Source organism: Mirounga angustirostris, unplaced genomic scaffold (assembly GCF_029215605.1).
Source record: "Mirounga angustirostris isolate CCGP_5_RB_7025 unplaced genomic scaffold, mMirAng1.0.hap1 SCAF_2, whole genome shotgun sequence".
NCBI classification, from domain to species: domain Eukaryota; kingdom Metazoa; phylum Chordata; class Mammalia; order Carnivora; family Phocidae; genus Mirounga; species Mirounga angustirostris.
Genome location: NW_026991710.1, coordinates 73,774,053 through 73,790,081, shown reverse-complemented (window position 1 = coordinate 73,790,081; position 16,029 = coordinate 73,774,053). Strand labels below are relative to the sequence as shown.

The following is a 16,029-nucleotide window of genomic DNA, read 5'->3' as shown; positions in this document are numbered from 1 at the left end:
ATTCTTTAAATTCTAAGATTGAAAAAAATCATGTAATTTTTAAAAACTTCTAATCTTGACAGCCTGACCTCACATTATCTTTTGTTATTATTTTTAATATTTTGCCCTTTTTTAGCTATTTCTCTACATGAAAGCAAAGAAAACATCCTTGTTAATCGTAAATAAAAGTTTGGCAAAAAAATCTGACTATATAACACATTTTTTAACTTAAATAATATTTTGCAGAAAACAAATTTTAAAGAGACAGAGTCTACAAAACTCAACTACTTCAAAACATGAATTTAATGTATTCTGAACATCAAGTTTTTATAAAAGAATCTCAATGTCCACTGCATATTTATTTATAAGGAATGATTCTTTTCCTTTCCCATGTAAGTTAAAACAAAAGTAGTGATTAAAAAATAAAACAATACCTTATTATTTCAGATACCAATTAACATTTGCTAGATAAAAATGATACTCTAGGCAAAAACTCTTCATTTAACATAAGGATTTACTTTAATCTGTTGACTAGAGATTGATAACAATAAAAGTTTCTATTAATCAAGTGGGTTCTATGTATCTACTATTTCTATCCACTTCCTAAATGCTATAAAGCCCACAAAAAAGGACACTGAGAAAATAAAAGTTCCATTTATAGATGTTTACAACATTGTTCTAAATGAATGGCAAGGGTTTCGAGGAGGGGATGGGAGTAAGAGGGGCCACTAGAGAATTTTCTTATGAGGTCTCCCAGGAAACCTTTCCTTAATGCAGTTTTAGTCTCCTGAAATTATACTTTTAGTCTTTCAGATTTAAGAACAGGCCAAGAGGGCACCTGGGTGGCTCATTTGTTAAGCGTCTGCCTTCGCCTCAGGTCATGATCCCAGGACCCTGGGATCGAGCCCCGCATCGGGCTCCCTGCTCGGCAGGAAGCCTGCTTCTCCCTCTCCCACTTCCCCTGCTTGTGTTCCTGCTCTCGCTATCTCTCTCTCTGTCAAATAAATAAATAAAATCTTCAAAAAAATAAAAACAGGCCAAGAATGAACTGATTTTTTTATGGACAGACTCTTCTGAACAAGTTTCATACGAAAACTGTATAAAATTCAATGTTGATTTATTGATTTCCAATTTGAATTGTTACTGCTAAAGGAATCTGATGCTTAAGGTTCCCAAACCCTAATCATATGTTCTCTCTGTAAATGTCACATGGGAATGCAGATCATGAACCATAATGAGAAGGATGAATGTAGACCATGGAATAACGCAGACAAGAAAATGCTTAAGTATCGAGCTAAGTTAACTAATGTGCCCATTTCCACAATAAATTATACATACCACAAGGATCAACAATTCAAGTGTTTCCTGGATTATTCATGAAGAAGTACTTAAATGCTTGACTTTTTTTGTTTTCTTTTTTGGTCTATTTTCACAACCAAAACCTCTACTTATGGTTGATGAGGTCAGTTTTCCTCAGATTTTATGTTAAGGCTTAATATAGCCATATATTAAGGGTTATGTCAGATTTTTCCAATTTAAGGTAATTTGCATATGTTGACCCAAGATCTATTATGTATTGATTTTAGTTCTCAGAGATCAATCATAATTTCAAATGTTTATGTCTCTTGGAGGATGTTTCATTATGTATTTATGTAGGATGCATATTTTCTTTTTTAAGGAGTGGGAAATACACCAGATCAACATGAACATGCTATGAACAATAAATGGGTCACATGTCTCTAAGTGAACAGGTGAAGGGGTACATTTAACACGTTACCTGTTTTAGGCCAACATGTAGCCATTTGAGTACAAATGCAGTGTTTGTACATAGGATTCTTAGTAAACTGAAGAATACTGTTCACCTAGAGATTATATGTGTGACAACAAAAGAATTCACCTTAACTGGTATTTTAAATTAGGAAAAATTGTGATACTTACTGGTATTTATACATAACACTGCGATTACCTCAACAATAATGAGACATTTGTTCTCCACCCCCCCCCCCCAGCCAACGGTCCAAGTAATCCAAAGGAAGATTTTAAAATGGATATTTCTTTTTTTTTTTTTTAAGATTTTATTTATTTATTTGAGAGAGAGAGAGTGAGAGAGCACAAGAGGGGGGAGCGGGAGAGGGAGAAGCAGACTCCCCGCCGAGCAGGGAGCCCAATGCGGGACTCGATGCCGGGACTCCAGGATCATGACCTGAGCCGAAGGCAGTCGCTTAACCAACTGAGCCACACAGGCGCCCAAAATGGATATTTCTTGACCTATGTTAAAGTAGTTGAATTCCTTGGTCTATTTGTTCTTCAGGAAGCAAAAACAAACAAAAGCCATCTTTTTTATCTATATTCATATCCAATCATCTCTAATTCTTTGACATAAAAATTGGTTACTAAGTAATAATTGCCTACTTTCATAAACAAATTGACAAATGGGCTTAAAATAGTTTATAGGCTATCTGAGTAATCCAACACTGTTTATTTAAACAAAACCTTGTACAAATAAAGAAAAAAACCTAAATTTTAATTAAAAAATCAGTGTCTTTTGCCAAAAACATAAAACATATTTTTAAAAAAGATAAAGAAAAAAAAATAACATTTGTTGATGTGAGTTTAGTTTGACAGAGAAACTGACACTCCCCAACACTGCAAGGAAACTCTTCAACTGCTCAAATACCCAATCAGTCGGTGTTATGAGCTATGCACAGCTGCTCACAGAAGTGTTCTAGCCCACTGCCATGCCTCTCCACATACTACTCCATCTTCCTGAACCTGTTCTTGTTCACATTCTAGTCAACCTTCAAGAGTTGGGCATCATCTCCTACTTTGACAGAAAGAAGAAAACTTTCCACAGAATTTAAGACAGAATCTAGGGAGAAAAAGACATGATATCTTGATAAAAACATTAAAGAAAAGAACCTTGGAAGAAGAAACAGGAAAAATGGGTTAGAACCCTGGCTTTGCCACTAATCCTTGAACTTTGGGTAACTCACTTAGTCTCTCAAGAATTTATTTGTTGGAACACCTGGGTGGCTCAGTCAGTTGAGCATCTGACTCTTGCTTTTGGCTCAGGTCCTAATCTCCTGAGTCATGAGACTGAGCCCTGTGTTGGGCTCTTCAGCGGGGAGTCTGCTTTGGATTCTTTCCCTCTTTCTCTCCCTCCACCTTAGCCCCTCCTCCTCTTCCTGCTCTTGTGTGGTTGCTCACTCTCACTCTCAAATAATAAATAAATTAAAAAAAATAATTTATTTTTGTTGTATGAATTGGAATAGATAATCTCTAGGACCATTTATAATTTCATATTGTTAGCCTATGCCAATTCCTTGTATTACCTATTTGGAAACGTTTAACCAGTTTGTACCTTCAAGAAAAATTATAACAGATTAAATTCACTCTCAAAATCGACGATATCACTGGGCCCCAACTATTAAACCTAAATATATTTACTAATATATTTCCTTAATATATTGCCTTCATCTAAGCTTTATTCTAAACCTTATTTGTCATTAGTGATCTCATCACTTAGCTGTAAATTTTAATAAAGGCAGAATTTAGCACCTTGTGAGTACTTACAAATGCTTATTAATATAGAGAAGGTAAAAGAATTATAAAATAACAAGTATAAAAAAATCAGCTACTAAAAAAAATCAGCTACTTTTGATAATGAGATGCCAGTTTAATGATCAGAAACTTCCAAATTTCTAAGAGCTGATTATTCCTAATTCTTAAAGACAGTAACTTAATTCACTTAATTAGCTCACTAATTATTTAAAAGGAAAATATGAAAGCAAAATCATATTCCTTTTATTCTATATTCTAGTATTATCCTACAATATTTCTTGTCTATTAAATTTAGTACTTCAATTTCCAATCTTTAAATGTCATTCTGTTTTAGAATTATTTCAGAATAGGTGAAAGTCCCTTGATTAATGAAAAATTTGAGTTAAAGCATATCACAAGGTAAAATTAGTATTTAGTTAAAACAGTTCAAACATTTTAATAATTTTTAATTACAAGAATGTACTCATTTTGGTAAGAGAAGATTGCAACAATATGACAATATAAATTATAGTCACTGAGTATAGAAATATGGAATAGCAAATGAATTAATTGATCATTCATATTTTAATAGTTTGGGTTCCTGCCTTTCCTCTGTACCATACTGGGTACACAGTTTCTGCTTCATCATTAACTTTTTATACCCTTTATAAAACTGTATGACATATAAGTGCGTATGTGTATATATATATATATATATTTGGTATATATACACACACACACACACACACACCCCCCAAAAGAAATATCTGTAAAATAACTATAACAAAAGTAGGAGGTATAAACTAGAAAAATATTGTGAATATGGACACTATTGACTAAATGCCTGTATTCCCTCAAAATTCATATTCAGAAACTAATCCTTAATGAAATGGTATTTGGAGGTGTGGCCTTTGGGAGGTGATCAGGTCATGAGGGTGGAGCCCTCAAAAATGGGATTAGTTCCCATGTAAAAGAGACTCTAGAAAGATCCTTCACCCCTCCTAACATCTGAACATAGAATGAGAAACCAGCCATGTATGAATCAGGAAGTAGGTTCTCACCAGACAGCATCTACTGACTCTAATCTTGGAATTTCCAGCCTCCAGAACTGTGAGAAATAAATGTTTGTTGTTTAAATCACCCAATCTATATGGTATTCTTTTTATAGCAGCCAGAACAGACTAAGCTACTGCTCATTTTGGTAATACCTTAGTAGTAAATATAACTTAACCTCATTTAAGATTAACAAATTAAATCATAACATGTCACAAATCATATATGAATATAGAACAGAATCTTTCTATATATGATTTTTTAAGGCCAAGTTTATTTTTAGTTTCATCTATTCCATTTCCAGGGTTCATCATTTCTTCCTTTAACATTTCTTGTAATGGAGGTCTGCTGGCAGTAAATTTTCTCAGTATTTTTCTGAAAAAGTCTTTATGTCACCTTTATTTTTGGAAGATATATTCACTAACTATAGAATTATGTGCTGCCAGTTTGTTTTTCTCTCTTGAAACTTTAAGGATATCACTTCATCATCTTCTAACTTGCAGGGTTCTTGATGAGAAATCTATTGTAATTCTCATCATTGTTCTTCTGTATATAATGTGTATATTTCCTCTTCTCTGGCTACCTTCAGATTTTGTCTTTGATTTTCAGTAGTTTGAATATTTTATGCCTGGGTGTGTTTTTTGTTATTTCTCTTTTTATCTGTTCAGTGTTTAAACATCTTTGTATCTGTAACTCAACATATGCCATTAATTTTAGAAAATTTCTGGCCATTATTTCTCAGTTTTCTTCTGCACTATTCTTTTTCCCCATTGAGATTCCAATTACACCTAAGTTAGACTATTTGATATTGTGCCATAGCTCTTGGATGTTCTTTTTTTTTTTTTTTTTAAAGATTTTATTTATTTGACAGAGAGAGAGACAGCAAGAGAGGGAACACAAGCAGGGGGAGTGGGAGAGGGAGAAGCAGGCTTCCCGCAGAGCAGGGAGCCCGATGTAGGGCCCGATCCCAGGTCCCTGGGATAATGACCTGAGCCGAAGGCAGTTGCGTAACAACTGAGCCACCCAGGTGCCCCTTGGATGTTCTTTTTTTTTCCCCCTCCTTGTTTTTTTTTCTTTGCTCCTTTTTGTGTTTTAGATTGGGTAATTTATATTGACCTATCTTCAAATTCATTGATTCTTTCCTTGGCCATGCTGATGGCCAAGGTATTGAGTTTTTAATAACTAGCATTTGTATTTGATTCATTCTTACAATCCCATCTCTGCCTGAATTGCACATCTATTCTTGCATGTCATCAAACTTTTCCATTGGAGTATTTAACATATTAATTATGGTTAACTCTTCTTTCTGATACTTTCAATGTCTTCAGTAATATCTGAACCTGATTCTATCTCTTGGCAATATGTTTCATTCTTGCTTTTCTTTGTGCCTCAGAATTTTTGTGGGAAGCCAGTCATCTTGTGTAAGGTATTAGAGATTTAAGTAAATAAACTGAATTCCTGGAAACAGGCATGCCATTCCTTCTGCTAGGGCTTTGGTATGGGAGTCTAGGTCACTCTAGGGAGAGTTGAACTGGGTTTGTTTTTGTTGCTAGGGTTATCCACAGGCTTCAATTTTCTCTAACTACACCGTCCATTTAGGACATGGACAGTTCGCCAGAGGGTTTTCCTAAGTGTTTGCTCCATTTTCAGCGTTAGCCTCTCCTTTGTGCTGTGCCTCAGAGAGGCTTTTTCCCCACACTCTTGTAATATTCCTATCCATATTCCACTATTACTTAAACCCAATGCTTGTTAGTCTGTGGAACAGAAAGAAAGGCATTTTTGCTCCTGTTATTAAGCCTAAATCTTAGGTAGGCACTGTGTCCTTGGGTCTCACAGATGTGGCCTTCTCAGTGCTTCAGCCTTCCCACCTGGCTCTAATCCTGGGCTTATCATTCATTCCTGCCCCATCCTAGAAATAAAAGATGTTGTTCTTTTCCCTTCCCCCAACTGCAATAGGTTTTCACCAATGAGTTTTGCTTTTCTCCCTGTATTTCAGGTGTTTGTTCTGTATGGATAATAGGAAAAATAATCTGGGTAGAGTTTTGTGCCTTTCCTATAGCAGCTGCTGTTCCCTTCTTTTAAACCTTCAATTCAAGGGACACTTTCTCAGGAATCTTGCCAATATGTTTTTGGGAGCACCCAATGAAATCTGTAGAGAAGAGCCTATAAGTGGGTGCACATTCTTATTATATTTTATCCTTTTGCTAGCCCACATTCAACCCCTACCAATTCGCTGATCAGAATTTAACAGAATTCTTACTGTTATGACTGTGTCTGCTGTATCTAGTCTCCCCTTGAAAACTGTCATTTTACTTCTGTCTCAGGTAGTTGGTTGCTCTGTTACTTTAGCTCTCTGATATTGCAAGAGAAGTTGTGGATTTACATTTTTTTCAGTTTTTTTTGTTGTTTTCATAAAGGTGGGAAGCATGGTTTTTCTAGCTTTTGACATCCCAGGCTAAAACCAGAACATCTATGTATAGTTTTAGCATATATTCATTATCTAAATAAATTCAATAACCTAAAACAACAATCACTATTGTCTATATGTCAAAGGAAATGCCATATATATTAGCTTATATATATAGTTATGTCAAAGGAAATGCCATATATATTAGCTACATATATAGTAGATCAAAATTGTAAGCTCATGTGAAACCACTACTTTGGTTTCAAAAGAATGACAATACTGAGAATTTTCCTTCCATAAGATAACATAGATTACATTTTTCTTTTGTAACTTTTCTACTTTCTAATAACCAATTGTATTAGCTTGTCTTCTATTAGTTGTAGATTAATGTTTCTTCACACCATTTAAAGTGTTTCCTTTGTGATTGAAACCTCTCTTCTGAACTTTCTCATTCCCGGGTATACATGCACATTTAACTGTGAACTGAAAGATACAATGCACTCGTCTAAGAATACAAAGCCATTTTACTCATGTAACATTTGAAGCAATTCTACCAGATGAGATTTCTGAAGGTGTATTTCAACAGCAGTGATAGGAAAGTTTTGTTATTTCTCAATGTTGTTGAAATCTGTTCCTTTATCGTTTCTAAGTAGACCGAAGAATGAAGAAAAGAAGTAAAATCAAAGTTACATCTAAAATAGGATGATAAATAATGCAAGGATATTGTGTGGGATGACAGAGAGAGAAAAGAAAGGGAAATGACAACAAATAAACTGGTAAACCAAAAGGAAAGGGAATGAATCAGAAGGCACAGTAAAAACTAGTTTGAAAAATCTGTTTACAAAGACAGCCTAACATCTTAAAAACATTCCTTCTGACTTTGAGATTAATGTATTGTAAATAATTTGCTATCCTGCCTTTCTTCTTAATTTGTTGTTTTTCATCACTTGCTGATGAAATCAATTTGGAACTTAAAAATCGTTATTTAGCTCTAAAAGGCAGGGAGAAAAAGAAAGTTGATGAAAATTAGGGGCAGTAAGTTAAGGCAAAGGAGAGGGAAACATACTTTGGGAAAATGACAGTATACTTTTTTTTTTTTAATAAACTGAATAACAACAATTGCTGTTTCATAGAATATTGTTATATTTTCAAGGATAGATTGAAGTACAACATGCATAATCCTATGGAAATGTTTAATCTTTTAATTACATGTAGCTAACTAATTTCCCTTTATTTTTAGGATAATTCTTCAACGATTTATCAAACAATAAAAATGTGTATGCACGGGGCGCCTGGGTGGCTCAGTTGGTTGAGCGACTGCCTTCGGCTCAGGTCATGATCCTGGAGTCCCTGGATCGAGTCCCACGTCGGGCTCCCTGCTCAGCAGGGAGTCTGCTTCTCCCTCTGACCCTAATCCTTCTCATGTGCTCTCTCTCATTCTCTCTCTCTCAAATAAATAAATAAAATCTTTAAAAAAAAATGTGTATGCACATTTTGCACATGCATATGTTTATGCCCTCCCTTTTAAACATATAATTTAGTTCTGTTTGTGTTACAAAGGCAATTGCTATCTGATTCTGAATAGGAAGGTAATATTATTATCATGTGTAGTCATTTCAATTAGACTGACATTCAACTAGCTGGAGAATGACTTAACTAAATTAGGTAAGTACCTCTGATTAGACTACATATAAATATTTGATGCTCCTTTCTTTTATAAATAGGAAAATAATAAAGCCATACTGTGAAATGAAAGGAAAACATCTACATTTATTTTAACCAAATCATTTTTGAACTGTTGCACACATTTTGAAATATGATGCTCACAATTTTTCTACAGAAAATATATTTACAGTTTATTAAATTTTAGAATCGGTTTATGAAATTTTAGGATATTCTTTCGAAAAAGATAACAAGACACATGCCTGTCAGAGATGTATGGTTCTGTAATTTAGAACACTTATAGTAGTTACTATAGCCACAAAATAGAAAATAATAGTCTATGTGAATCAGTTCTTATATTTTGAAATGTTGAGATAATACTTTATGGGTCAAATCTTCGCAAAATTTTATTCAAATATTATAAATCTCAATTCACACAAAGATAGAGTTGGTCTTACTGGCATAAGATAGCACTTCATTCACTAAAGGTGATTATAAATTTTAAACCAGAAACCAGCTTGAAATTAAAAAGTCAACATCATGTGAATAGATGATGTATCCTTTTAGCATTTAAATAAAAACTGTACTACTAACATTCAAATAACTTTTCAAGACTCCTCCTTCCCCAAGTTACTCATTCTGCAAGCATTACTCTGAAAGCGAAAAATATTAACCAATCACCATCAATTTAACTTTGATCAATTATTAGTAGCAAATACACGCATATTTGAGTGGGCCCGATAATTAAAAGCCACATAGTGCTTCTGGAGATGGAGATGTAAATTCTTTCATTGTAGATTCATAGCCTTTCTAATTACCTCATCATGTAAGCAATCCCTCTTTGTTGCTAGATTCTGTTTTGGGTTATCAGCAAAGGAAATTGTGAAACTGGATATATTTTTTGAAATAAAGTGACAGCCATAGAACAAGGAAGTCCTTAATACTGAATACAAAAAAAAAAAAAAAAAAAAACAGAATGACACCTTGGTTAATTGTAATCTCAAGAAAGTGTTAGTTGCCACTTCTGACGTAGTCACAAATGGAAAATACTAGAATCAGGAACCAACTGTAACATATCTAGATAGGTATTGATTTTAGGGAAGGGGCAGGAATAGAGATGTTTAATATCAGTATTCTCATGTTCATGTATAGAATAAACATTCACTCTTTCAATATAATATCTTTAATAAGCACAATTAAACAAATACTTAAGGAGTCTTGACTAATATGTAGTTCAGAGATCCTAAGACTCGAACTTGACCAAAAGGAAATGTGATAATTAGCATTCTAAATTCATAGGCTTACTATTTCCAAGTCCACATGTTTAGGAGGGTAATACCCATATTATGGTCTTATATACTGAGGCACAGAATACATTTCAATTTTAGATTTTCACACTTAGAGAAACCATCCATCATTTTATTTTCCAGAATGATCTGAAATCTCAAATATTTAATATTGTCTTTGTATTATGCACATTGACTCTGTGAAAGTGCGAAATAAGATTAATCCAAATTTAAGGTTATACTTCCACTCATAATTTCAGAGCACTTATAATGGACTCATTTCTAAAAGTTTCTAGTAACAATATCTTCTCTATCTCCCTAACAATAGATATTCTTCTATCTTCAATGCAATATAACTTATATGCATAACAAATGACTTTATTTTATAAAGAGGCAAATAAAAAATATTTTATCTTATTTGAAGTTCTTGCTATAGTTTTCAGTTTTATCATTAATACCATACCAATATTGTCATAAAAGAAACCATACCTTCAGTATACTTTAGAAAGTTAGATGACAGAGAAGTAGATAAGAAGAAATAACAGCAATAATTTGAGACCTGCTGGTGATTATTTAACTCTTGCAGAATATTTAATATATCTAAATATAATCTTCTATTCATTAAAGCAATTCTTTTTGCCAAAACTTTATTCATAATAATTCAGACCTTCAAAAGTGTTTCATGAAAAATGAAATAGTAAAGTGCATATTTTTGTCTGTTGTTTGAGCAGCTTTAGAATGATGCAAACTGCTGCAATTTTTTAGTTGATTCACAGTTCCTTCTCAGTGAATGGGATCAAATTTTATGTTTTTTCTGCCAATAGGGAAGAAAAGTATTATGAAAACAGGACTGTAGCTTTGAATGACCTTTAACATCGTATTAAGATGAATCTATTTGGTATTTATTGCTTGGTACAACAATTAGAAGCATGTGGTATATTGCTGTAGCAGTCTATAATGGTGGTAAACAACCAGGATTTTCTGACATGTGGAAAAAGAGAAAAGACATGGATGGAAATGGGCAATGAAAATAGCTCTTTCTCAAAGTCTGATGGCACTTTGGAGATTCTACATATTAAATTTACATATACATCTCTCATTGAAAAAAGTTCATGTTAAAGCAGACAAGCTGTCACAGAAATCTACTGAGCCGAAGTGCAAATATCTGACTCTCTGCTGAGGTGCAAATATTTATAATACAGCTGAGCAAGGGTGTAAAATCTGGGATTTCTATCTAAAAATTTATAGACTGTTTTCAAATGTTCTAAATACGATGACTTAGAAATAAACTAAGGTGGTTAGAAAGTCAAGTTTTCTTTAAATTCACTCGAGAAAGGATTTCTTTCAATGGATTTCCTTTTCAAGGAAAGAGGTCTCATTAGCTGTGTGGCAAAAACACAGCTGTGTAGGATATAAGAGCTCTTTGAACAAGTATGTAAAAGGAGTTAGGATTTAAGAAAGAGTACTGATTCATTTGACAGAGAAAGTACTATCATTGGTGCTAAATGAAAATAAACGTAAGAGCCACTTCCATATTTGCCGCAGACTTTGAGTCATTACTGAAGCTTCCACGCACTTGGCCACATTGCAATGCAGTTTTCCTGAATGGGCTGGATAATGACAAACAGATAAGGAAGAGGCAAAGGGAACCGTTTGCTACAAACACATTCTAGGTAATATACAACATTGGGGATTGCATATTGACCTGAGCGCATTTGGTCTCAGCATGCCATGCTACAGCACAGGAGCACATAGTCATGTTTACAACACAGAGCTGAATTGAAGAGACTCACATAATTGCCTGCGAGAAGGTACAGGAGCACTTCCATAAGCTGTGCCCTGTAAATAAAACACATTTTTTTTTTTTTTTTTTTTTGTGGAGCAACTAATCATTGGTAACAATAGAAAATGGCGGAGAAATGAATAAAGACTATGAAAAGAAATACAAAATAAAGAGGATTTAAAAGACTTTTATTAAAAAAGGCTTTTGAGTTGCTGTATTTGGTAGGTATATATATTAAGATAATATATGGAGGAAATTAAGAAAAAAAATATATAATGCACCAAAAAATAAGAAAGTAAAATAAAAACTACAGCAAAAAATGGGAACATTTAATTTTGACAGAAAGAGAGTTTTGTGAAAAGTAGAACACACATGATATTTATGAAGTGGCCTCCCTAAAAAGTAGGTTCCCTTGCGCCCATTCCTTAGCTGATGCAAAAATTTTCTCCAAGTCTTAAACTAAGCAGTATACTTGTAGTTGTTCTTTTCTATTTCTACCTCAAACACTGTACAAAATAAAACTAATGACCTCGATAAAATGGCCCTCATCTGTGCATCAATAAAAGTTACTCATTGAAAAACAGCATCATCAAATGAAAAGAGAAAGTTATTAAATAAAGATATTAATGGTGTATGATAGACCCCTAAGTTAGAACAACCACATGCTGAATACTTGCTGTATTCTTCCAGTTAACAAAGCTCCGTACAGATTGTAATTCAAATTAGTTATTTTTATTTCTGGCACTGATCTCTGTCACAAAATTACATTATAATACACTCAAGTAGAAGTTTTTAAATACTAGGCAAACATGTCTGTGAAAATCAATAGTTTATTATTATTTTAATAACTTAAAAAAGAAGAATATTTGAAAAAGATTAATATTTATTGAACATTTACTCTGTGAAGCTCATACACTTAGCACATGAAAAGCATTACCTCATTTTGTTTCCACAAAATCCCAGAAATAGTTATAATTTTACTTTTGTTTATTGTTCCCATTTTTGCTATTGACAAAACTCTTTTTAGAATGATTAAGTAACTTTAGATTCAGTTTAGAATCAGTTTAAAGAAGGGGCACCTGGGTGGCTCAGTAGGTTAACTGTCTGACTCAATTTCAGCTCAGGTCATGATCTCAGGTTGTGGGATGGAGCCCCTCCACACCTCAAGCTCCTTGTTCATTGTGGATCTGTTGGAGATTCTCTCCCTCTCCCCCTGTCCCTCCCTCTGCTCATGCTCTCTCTCTATAAATAAATAAATTCTTTTAAAAATTAAAAAAAAATTGAGAATGAGCTTAAAGAATTCTTCACTTTTTAAAGGATAATACTTAAATAATTAAAATGACAGATCCATAAAATAATCGCTGTGGCTGGCATTTAATGAATTTACCTTCTAAGTAGAATAGCAAATGCTAGTACTATGGCCTTGGTTCCTATAAAAGTATACTAACAAGGAAACTTATCTTGTCAGTTATTCCTTATACCCGTTGCTCCTACACACGCATAGTCTCCTCATTATCAATACCCCCACCAGAGTGGTACATTTGTTACAACTGATCAACCTACACTGACATATTATTAACCCCCAGAGTCCATAGTTTACCTAAGAATTCACTCCATTTGTTGTGTATTCAATGGATTTAGACAAATGTATGACATGTATCTACAATTATAGTACCAAACTGAGTAGTTTCACTGTCCTAAAAATCCTCTGCCTATTTCCACTCCCCACCCTCACCCTTAACAATCACTGGTCTTGGGGCACCTGGGTGGCTCAGTTGGCTCAGCTCATGATCCTGGAGTCCCGGGATTGAGTCCCACATCGGGCTCCCTGCTCAGTGGGGGGTCTGCTTCCCCCTCTGCCTTCTTCCCTCTCGTGCTCTCTGTCTCTCATTCTCTCTCTCTCTCAAATAAATAAAATCTTTAAAAAAAAAAAAAAACAATCACTGGTCTTTATACTGTCATAATTTTGCCTTTCCCAGAATGTCATATAGTTAGAATCATACAGTATGCAGCCTTTCCAGATCGGCTTCTTTCACTTAGTAATAGGCATTTAGGCTTTCTTTATGTCTTTTCAAGTCTTGATAGCCCATTTCTTTTTAGCACTGAATAATATTCCATTGTCTGGATGTACCACAGTTTATCCATTCACTTACTAAAGAACATCTTTGCTACTTTCCAGTTTTAGAAATTATGAATAAAGCTACTATAAATATCTGTGTGCAGGTTTCTTTTTTTCTTTTAAGATTTTTATTTATTTACTTATTTGACAGAGAGAGAGCAAACACAAGCAGGGGGAGCAGGAGAGGGAGAAGCAGACTCCCTGCTGAGCAGGGAGCCTGATGCGGGGCTCAATTCCAGGACCCTGGGATCATGACCTGAGTGGAAGGCAGACACTTAACCAACTGAGCCACCCAGGCGCCCCCTGTGTGCAGGCTTATATATGAATATAAGTTTGCATCTCAGTTGGGTTAACATCAAGGAGGGTGATTACTGGATTGTAGAGTAAACATATGTTTAATTTCATAAGAAAGTGCCAAACTGCCTTCCAAAGTAGATGTACCTCAAAAACAAACAAAAAACAACAAAGTGGATGTACCACAATAGAATCTTTTACAACTAAAAATGCCATCAAATGTCAGCAAAAAGACCAAATATGGACAAAGTTATTATTTTTAACAAAATGCTAAATCCAAAATAGTGCATTTCCAAAGTTTTCATTTTATTGGACCCTGATTTTATAAACTAATATATATATATATAAAATATATTGATTTCAATATATACATATATATTGAAACCACTGATTTTTACAGAGATCTGTTTATCTAATATTTAAAATCTTCTCCTTGAGTATATTATAATGTAATTTTGTGACAGAGGTCAGTGCCAGAAATAAAAAATAATCAATTTGAATTACAATCTTTGTTTGTACAGAGCTTTGTCAACTGGAAGAATATAGGAAGTATTCAGCAGTGGTTGTTCTAACTTAGGGGTCAATCATACACTATTAATAATAGTGCTATATATATATAGCTAAGAATAATGGATAACAAATATTACTATTTTTTTTCAAGTAATACTTGGGTTGGGATAGTGAATCATCAGCTATCACCATAAGAAGACTAAGCACTGTTAAAAAAAATTGTTAGGCTTAGGAAAACTGCTTAGCATAAATAGTGTGGAACCAGTAAGAGAACATATTTAGGTAAACATGATGACTTAAGACTAGATTCTCTAGTTCATCCACATAATTTTCTTTCTAACTTATTTTCTCTCTAAAAAGTTGATTTAAAATTCCATCCATAATTTGAGACCATCAATTGAAGCAACAATTAGTAATAATTAAATATAATAATATGTCTAAATCAAAGTATTGAACTTATTCATCCAAGGCTTGGTAAAGAATAAGCCAGCATTCAATTTAATTACAGGAGCTTATTAAATCCAGCAGAGAAATACTTTTTTTTTCCTACACAGACAGGAAAGTTCACGGGTATCATTATACTTATTTAACTAATATTTATAGCACACCATGTGCTTATTTCATATGTACTGCTGTATTAGAAGCAACAAAATTCACTGAAGCACATGATATCTCCATAGGATATCTTTTTTTCCCATTTCCATTAGAGGCTATTCTCTGGATTATGTGGGTACGGTGGTTCTCATTATAAACCATCTTAGTTGTAAATAAAACTTGAAATAAGCACAAGATTCTGAAATGGGAAAAAATACGCAAACTAGAAACCCATGAAGAAAGACTCACACACACACAAAATGACAAACTTCCTTAATATCTTCCTACTCCTCTGGAAGCATTTAGTAAAAAAACAGATTGTAGGTGTAATCCAGAACACAGAGATAGAAAAGAGGAATATACAATCTGGTTGGAGAAAGAGCTAACACCATTCTTACCTGAGAAAAATGTTAAAACAGTATTTCAACTATAATTGAATAGGAATTTAGAACTTACTCACTCGCCTCAGGCACACACCAAAAGCAAAACAGTGCCTGACGTAGAATGGAACTATGAATCTAAGAAAATTCTTACATAACCCTTTACCCAAAAGCCTTTGGCCAAATGTTTTTCAGAATTCAGAATTATTTAGATTTGCAAAGTAACACCTCTAGCTAAATCTACGGCTAGAGTAATCAAAGACATTAATATTTCTACAACAAAAATATGATAACCCCACTGGTTACCAAATAAGTCATAGAAAAACTTTGGGTTTTCAGGGACTTTATTTGCTTTTTTGTTTGTTTTGGATCTCAGAACTGCAGATTAGAGATTAAAGAACTATAAAATCATAAAGACTGCA

At 33.7% G+C, this 16,029-nt stretch overlaps 1 protein-coding gene across 11 annotated transcripts in view; it reads right to left on the bottom strand.

The window, feature by feature from the left end:
* Positions 1-16,029, bottom strand: part of CCSER1 (coiled-coil serine rich protein 1) — a 1,348,832-nt gene that overhangs the window by 286,438 nt on the left and 1,046,365 nt on the right. Inside the window, exon 11 of one of the 11 annotated variants that reach the window (XM_064584813.1) lies at positions 9,632-11,766. The exons of the other annotated variants lie outside the window; for them this stretch is intronic. Within the exon in view, the coding sequence (XP_064440883.1) occupies positions 11,689-11,766 (78 nt within the window). The 3' untranslated portion in view covers positions 9,632-11,688. Of the gene's footprint in view, positions 1-9,631; positions 11,767-16,029 lie in introns of those variants that run through there. 11 annotated transcript variants of the gene reach the window in all.